Source organism: Oppia nitens, unplaced genomic scaffold (assembly GCF_028296485.1).
Source record: "Oppia nitens isolate AA-2021 unplaced genomic scaffold, nextdenovo-longstitch-racon4-pilon3 scaffold9_pilon_pilon_pilon, whole genome shotgun sequence".
Lineage (NCBI taxonomy): Eukaryota > Metazoa > Arthropoda > Arachnida > Sarcoptiformes > Oppiidae > Oppia > Oppia nitens.
Window position 1 is genome coordinate 2142340 of NW_026533253.1, and position 8510 is coordinate 2150849.

The 8510-nt window shown below is 26.5% G+C and overlaps 1 protein-coding gene across 1 annotated transcript; it reads left to right on the plus strand.

The window, feature by feature from the left end:
* The first annotated feature begins 1784 nt into the window (after window positions 1-1784).
* LOC128964900 (mushroom body large-type Kenyon cell-specific protein 1-like) lies at window positions 1785-8139 on the plus strand. The gene is made up of 6 exons (XM_054311556.1): window positions 1785-1805; window positions 1964-2093; window positions 4217-4365; window positions 4877-5202; window positions 5358-6757; window positions 6823-8139. Exons 2-6 carry the CDS (start codon window positions 2003-2005, stop codon window positions 7428-7430), a joined length of 2574 nt encoding a protein of 857 aa, XP_054167531.1. The 5' UTR covers window positions 1785-1805; window positions 1964-2002; the 3' UTR covers window positions 7431-8139.
* The last annotated feature ends 371 nt before the right edge of the window (window positions 8140-8510 follow it).

The window sequence follows — 8510 nt, forward strand, 5'->3', positions numbered from 1 at the left end:
TAATTAAAATATTAAAATTAATTTAACAACTTGACTTTTAAAAATAAATCAATATATCGTTTTATATAAATTACTTAAATAAAATTTTGATGCAAAAATACTATAACTTATTTCAATCAAATAAGTACATTATAAAATAAAAATTAATATAATCTAAAACTCCAAATAATTGATGCATTTATTTTTAACATTTTTATTTAACACACACACACACACACACATACATACATACATAAATATATACACATACACAAAATACAGTATGTATATTATATAATTGTTATGTATAGATATAATATATTAAATTATATACCATAATATTGCACATTATAATATAAGCTTTTTAAATTTAAAAATAATAATAATAAAATTGATTAATTGATTAATTTTCTAATCGTGAATCTCATAGAATAAAAATATATAAAACTTTAAAAACGTGATATATTTAATAAATAATTTATAACATAATAATTATTATTATGGTATTCTATTGTATTATATTTTATTATATTATATTTACTTAAATAGTTTCTATTGATTTGATTTAAGATACTATAGAAATGTTAAAAAATTAAGCGAACAGTAATGCCATCGATTGACACAATTTGTTACACAACTACCACTTGTTTGATTGTATTTAAAGAATTTGAAGAATAATACAGTATATAAAGTTATTAACTATTTAATAAATAGTTTTTTAGGATTATATTAAATTATTTTATAATTGCAAATATAATTAATTAATTTAAATGATAATTTATTTTTTCTAATTGTTATTGAAATGATTGAAATTATAGTTTCATGTATTTAATCAGTTTATTGACATTTTTTGATTTTTAATATTTTTATTAATATTAAAAATAGATTATTAATATACATTTTAAAGAAATATATTAAATTTACTAAACATAAAAATAAAAAAATATGAAAAAATATAATTTATTATTAAAAAAATGTATTTAAGCAATTTACAATTTTATTATTTTTATTGAATTATTCGACATTTTTGTTACATTGATTAATATGATTTATACACACAATGTAAATGTAATAATAGAAAAATTCGGGACAACATATGTATAGCCATGAATGACTGAATGTATGACAATATTATTTATAAATGGGTCTATAGTTTCTTGTAATGTTAGCACTTGTCAGCAATTTTATCTAAAATTACTAATATTTTTAGTTATAATTTATTAATAGTTTTTTTTGGAAAAATATATAAATAAAATATTTTAGAAACCACAATGTTTTCATTTTAAAAATCTAATAAAAATACATTACTTTTAATACAAAATTATTGAAATTTTTATATTAAAAGTATTAGTGATTTTTTTAAATTCAGGTTTTAAAAAATATTTAAAAGGAGTAAAGTTCAGAAAATAACGTTAGTTTTATATAAAATTAAAATTACTTTCATTTTTGTAAATACGCTGAAGTGGTGTTGAAATTTAAAACAAAACAAACTTTGATTTGAAATTACCTCAGGATATGATTGACTAACAGTTAGTTGTAATGAAATATATCAAAGTTAGAGAAGCGGTGAGTGAGTCAATGAGTGACTGATTTAATGAAATGCACAGAAAGAGAGAGAGAGAGAGAGAGAGAGAGAGAGAGAGAGAGAGAGAGAAGAAAGAAAGAGAGAGAGTACACGAAAGGATTTGGGCTCAAAGTGATTACGCAATGGTCTGAATGATTGGATTTTTGGCTGCGATTGAAATGACTGAGAGATATATACCTTAAATGAATAGCATATACAGTATTATACCTATTCTGTAGTATAACTCTAAACTGAAAAACAAGTATTGAATGCAATATTTAGTATAACTGAGAGTGAGTGAGAATGAGTGAGTGTGAGAGTGTGTGAGAGAGAGTGTGTGTCTATTATGTATATATATATACAGTATATATAATATATATATTAATAAATGTATTTTCATGTATATATGTGTTGGTATAGTAGTATGTCATGACGTAATTGTGTGGATTGGTATGAAAAATGGCGGAACGGTGTAATCGGTGTGTTGGTGACCATCGGCACATTCGCCGTGAACTACTCAAGTGGCATAAAAATGTTGCCCAACTGTGCGGTAAGTCATATACTATCTATTAAAGCTATGTCTATTATAACAGTGACTGTAAACCAACATAATTATCCGACTTATATATTAAGTGATTAATGTATGTCTAGGTGTGTGTGAATTGATTGCTTAAAATAAAAATTTGATATATATTTTGAGTTTAATAATAACTAAGTCTATGTCTATCTGAGAAAATGTATAATTTCCTTATGTTTGCCATATCTCTCATTATATTGTAACCAGAATTCAAACTTATTAAAGACTTTTTTGACGATATTTTTATATTTATGATTAAAAATAAAACTTATATTCTTTAATAGCGAGTCTCTCTCTCTCTCTCTCACATGTAATTCTAAACGTTATTGTTTTGAATTAATTTTAATTTTAAAAACATTTGATGATCTAATAATTATTATTAGGAAAAAAGTCTATAATGTATGCCATTGTATGCAATGTTTGGACGCCTAAAATATCAGTATTTTTCATATCAATTAATAACAGAGTGTTTCTCAAAGTAGAAGACCTTAAGAGAGAGATAGTGTAGAGAATGCATTGCATTGGCATATATTGGCATACATTGCATATATTGTATGCATTCATGGGTTTCACTCTCTGTTATATCAAAATTAGGCCATTTTAGTGAATATTATGAAAAAGGGTCGCCTCTATCCTCAAACTGCTTATGTTTGGACCGTTTATTGCATTAAACGATCGATAATTTATTATATTTTTCTCGTTTCAATTACTTTTCATTTCATTCAAAATATTTTCTTATCTTTTATACTCATAATTTTCTTGTCATTTATTAAAAACACTATTTATATGTATATTTTTTAACGATAAATACTCAAATTGAAATAATTTATTTAACAAACTTTATTTATTTTTTTCAAAAATTATAATGTTATTAATGTTATGTTATTTTTATTATTAAACTAATTTTTAAAATTTAAAATTTAATTAATATATTCAATGAGTGATTTATTGAATAGTCAAAATATTTTTACCCAAAAATTTTTTAATGTTAATAATTAAAATAAATAAAAATGTTTCGAAATTTTCCGAAATAATATACAAGTGATTGATATGAGAGGAGAAATAGTTTGGCTAAAGGTTTGGGCGTTTTTGTTACAAAGTCTAACAGGTATTGAGATATAAGTAGAAAAATAAGTAAAACAACAATAATATGCTTATATATGACAAGAGAAGGATAAAAATTTTGTTTAACTCTCTCTTAACTAACGAAACCTTCAAATTAGGTCGTGATTACAGTCACTGTAGTCATGAAGTCATTGCAGTCATTGTGGGCTTCATTTCACTACAACTCTTAACTAATATTTTTTATTATAGCAGTAATTTCATGCAAACTACAAATTTGTGATCATTTTATATTTAATGCTATTATATAAAAAAATTTAATATAAATTGCATTTTAATGCGTTTGTCAGGACGTAAGAGACAGGACGGACGCATAGGGTTTGCCAAATATATATCATATATAATGAATGATGCCTTACATGCAAACCCAAAATATTTCAGTTATGCTTTCAATTTGCCCAAAATTGACACTAATTTTTAATTATAGCTTAAATTAAGAGTGAATGTTGTTTTTATAAAAGCAATTTGTGAATGACTTTGAGTTTAATACTGGTTTCAAAATAAATCAAAATTAAAGTTATATTATTATTATTATTAAAGTAATGAAGAAGGAAATGAAACACTAGATTCAGTGATACAGACATTGACAGGCATTTCATTGATTGTTTGCTTCATTTAAAATAGCTTTTCATTTACATAATGCGTACAATTATTATATTAAAGACTACTAAAACTTTTAATATTATATTTAATTTAATAGTTTAATAATAATAATAATAATTTTAGTTATGAAAATTATTTTTAAAAATATGTTTTATTATTATTACTATTATTGAGATTATATGCAAATAAGTTTAGACTTTATTCTTATAATTTGCAAAAGCATTGCATTTAATGAATCACTAAAAAGCCATTTATTATTAATATGAATATTATAAATGCATTTCTTTAAACTATTTATTACAATCAAATTGCGACAAAATTACAGAAACAGTTGTCTTAAATTGTTTATAACTTTTTTGAATGATATCCAGGAATGGAAAGAGTGGCTCAAGAATTAATGGGAAGCAAAAAATGGAGAAAATTAATGACTCCTTTCAATGGTTTGGAACAAATAGATCCACAAGACTGGAGTCCATATGAAACGTGTTGTTTATGTGAAACCAAATTACAATCACAATATGTAAGTGAAAAATGATTACTTTTGAACGTTAACCCTCTCACTAAAAGTCTCATTAAAAGTTATGCATCCAATCATTCAATTCATTTGATATATAGTGTAATTTATATATACAGTATATATATCATTACCAAACCATACCGTTCCCATAATATGCCATATTTTATAACTATACCATTTAACTATAAACTTTACTATTTATAATTTAGTATATTTTGTCACAAACTTAATATATGTTTTGCTATCTAATGCTTATGAATATCTCATTAAAGAATTTTTATTTGAATAATCAATCGTTTGAGTACTCCTTTATAATATTGGATAACTTATACTAAAAAACACTCCTATTATTAGTTTGTTTTCTGTTTGTAATCGACAATAAAAATCAAATAACGATTCCTTACTTCAATATAATATTACAAAAATTTATTGAAAATGCGTTTTTAATAACTAATTTAATCGAAAAAATTGTTATAATATTTAAATTCGTGAATATTTTTGTCATAAAATGCAGGAATCGACAGATAGTGTTGTCCCGCCCTGTGATCAGTCATTAGATGATCAGACATCTGATGACACCAAACATGGAGACAAATGCTCACAATGTGCCGGCCTTTCGACACCAAACTCCAAGTGCTTGTGTAAGTCATCTCATTCATCGCATCCAATCGACCAACCATTAGATCTCAGCATTCATTCAAGACATAAGGGATCAACCAATGGTGACTTAAATTCCAAGAAAGCCACTCATAAACGTGATATCAATAATTCAATTATTAAAGTACCGAAACCATTAACAAATACTACCACAACTACCATCAACACCAACACCAAAGCCATGTAAGTGATAATAATTATTTATAAAGATGTACTCTAAATGCAATATACGATATTAATGTAACAAAAATAATATATTAAATTGTTGACAGTTTTATTTTATACAATTTGTTTAATTTTAATTAATTATAATTTTATGTATTTATATATTTGAATAGTAAACGAAATCGTTTGACAACAAACACGACTTGGAAGAGAACCTATTCCGAGGAGGAATTGGAAGCAGCGCTTAATGATATACAAAGTGGTAAATTAGGTACCAGAAGAGCGGCTGTTATTTATGGCATTCCTCGATCTACTCTACGAAATAAAGTATATAAATTAGCTCTTGAAAAGTCAAATAATGGTAAACGAAAAGTGAGTCCAACCTCTACCACCACAACAACCATCAAAAGTAACAATACATCTAATTCTGTAAACAAAAAGCTATCGAAATCATTGCTTATTAATAACAATAAGAGTAATAATAATAATAGTAATAAAAGTGCTAATCATATGAATTCAACGCTCAATCATTCAGTGGATGAAATAGATAACAGTGCGATGTCTGCCAGTGAATCACTGAAACAGATCCTCAAGAATGCTATAACACAAAGAGCTAACACAAACGATATAATTAATAAAAATAAAACAAATGATATAAACTCTGGAGGCATAGGACAGGCATTAAATAATTATATACCGGGCGTTGGATTCAATTCATTGACCGATTTGTACAATTGTGAGGCCTTAGCGACCATCCAAATGTTGTCTACACTCGAGTGCGGACAGGCATTGGCGCCACTGTTCACACAATTCTTGTTAAATATACATCAGTTAGCTTTGGCTAATCGTCAGTCGGGTACTAACAGCGATGACATCAATTCATTATTCAATCCAAATATACCATTATTACCTGAATTGATCCAAAAGTTAGCTGAAGACCAGATCGTACAGACGGCGAGAACCAATTCGAGCCAAACATTAAACCTATTAAATGGTGATAAAAGTGAATTACAAGATAAACAACAAGAAGAAATCAGTGGTACCGGTAATAATAATGTGATACTAAAGGTTCCGTCCTATAAACCTAAGAGCACCACATCTGCTGCTGTCACTGGAACTGAAGTTAAACAATCAAATGAAGAGCAGCCAAACAATGGGAACAGTAGTGATACGGAAGTCGTGAACGCATTGAATACCTCTTCTAGTCATACGGAAAGTGATGAACGAATTAATGATGAGTTCGAGAGTAAGAGTATCTCTATGAAGGACATCATCGCTAAGAGTATTAGTCAACGATTGTATAATTCAACCACAAATGCAAAGTTCTCAACGTTTGCCAACTCTGAAGATTCGAGTTCTGACGCCTTAGTCAGTGATGACAAGTCCGACAAATTTGAGACATTTATGCCTTCAGACCTCAAAAATAGCGGAAATATTAGTGATCACAGCAACCCATCGACACCAGAGAAAAGAAATCGACCGAAAAGAGGTCGATATAGAAATTATAATAGAGATGACTTGGCTAAGGCTGTTAAGGCTGTCCAAAGAGGAGAGATGAGTGTCCACAGAGCGGGTAAATGATTATATCATTATCTGTTCTCATAGACTAACTTAATATATGTTTTAATATTTTTATAGGAACTTTGTTTGGAGTTCCGCACTCAACACTTGAATATAAAGTCAAGGAAAGACATTTGCTTAGACCTAAAAAGCGATTGAATGACTCCAATGCTAACATTAAGAAAGATGGTATTAACAAAACTAATGGCAATATCAATAATCGCTTGATTAATGGCTCAACAAGTGTTCCAACAAACAACTCAACCAATCTATCAGTGAACCGACCCCTATGGCAATCGGCCTTTCCATTACTTCCGGTTGAGATGAACACATCCACTCAAAACAGTGCAAACTTTTTTGCATCAAATATGATCAGAAAACTACAGGAAAATGCACGACTTAATGAAGAAATGGTCAAAACTGTCAGCGAAACAAATAGCGATTTAAGTGGAGGTCTTATCAATAGTCTTATAAAGTCATCGCTTGTGAACAAGGCATTAGCCAAACAAAAATTAAATGATAATAACGACGACAACAATAACAACGAAGAAGATGAAGAAGAAGAAAACGACGACGAAGAAGAAGAAGAAGACGATAATAATAGTAATAATAATAACGACAATGAAGTAGTGAACACATCACTGGAACTGTTAAAAGAAGTGTCAGCTCTGAAGAAGCAAGACTGAGTACTTTGCTTATATAGACAGTGAATATAAATAATAATTAATTTAATAGATAACTGTTTTATTGATTAATTTAATTGTGAATAAGTGCCGCAAATACCGCATATAATTAATATATGATATAAATTCCGATATTCGGAAAAATGGGTGCCTTTAGCACATCAGTTACGGCCACACAAACAATATATATATAAATATATATAACAAAACAAATTGCGATCTCTAGTCTATTGATATAATAATTGATGATAATATAGATTAAATAATTTTAATTGAAAAAATTTATAATATAATGTTAACGCTATGTTATACTCTATATCTTTGTCTCTCAGCTGTGATGCTATTAATAGTGTTATAATTAGAGTTTGCTTTTTTCGGTCCAAAATGAATGGCAGAAAATTTAGGATAAAATTGATTTTTAAAAACAAAAATACAGGAATAATGGAATACAGGGTCCACTATATATACTGCACTTCTATTATAGGATTGACAGTTATATTCATTAAAAACGATTATTATTATTATTATTACTATATATTAGTACAGTATGACTATTAATGAATATATTTTTGAATTACGATAATTAAGGGCACAAATCTCATTAACACATCACCAGAAAATTGTGTTTTACAACATATCGTTAATTATATAATAATAATTCAAGAAAAACAAAAAATAAGTTTTAATAATATTTCTATAAATTCTACAGATATTATTATTATTATTATTATTATTGACTATAAAGAAACAAAATATTATATATAAAAATATATACCATTTTTACTATTTTTATACAATCATTTTGATTCCCTTATTGATTGAATAGTCATTCCACTATTGAAAACCTAAAAAGCATAACTATATCTATCTTTTTAATATTAAATTTATAAAGAATATAAAGAAAGGAAACTTATTAAAAAAATTTATACCAATTTTTCAATAAACCAAAGGCAAAGATGTTTTATTAAATATCAAATTATATAGTTTTAGTCACTTAATATAAGGTCGTATGTATCAATGATTTACTAAAACACAAGTTATATACATATAAAAATGTATAATTTTATTAATTTTATAATCAAA

What these genes read in the sequence shown, in the direction of transcription:
- LOC128964900 (XM_054311556.1), top strand. Translation starts at nt 2,003, where the DNA reads ATGGCGGAACGGTGTAATCGGTGTGTTGGTGACCATCGGCACATTCGC. An exon ending in AACACCAACACCAAAGCCAT is followed by an intron (nt 5,203 to 5,357) that starts GTAAGTGATAAT and finishes ATATTTGAATAG; the next exon opens with TAAACGAAATCGTTTGACAA. An exon ending in GATGAGTGTCCACAGAGCGG is followed by an intron (nt 6,758 to 6,822) that starts GTAAATGATTAT and finishes ATATTTTTATAG; the next exon opens with GAACTTTGTTTGGAGTTCCG.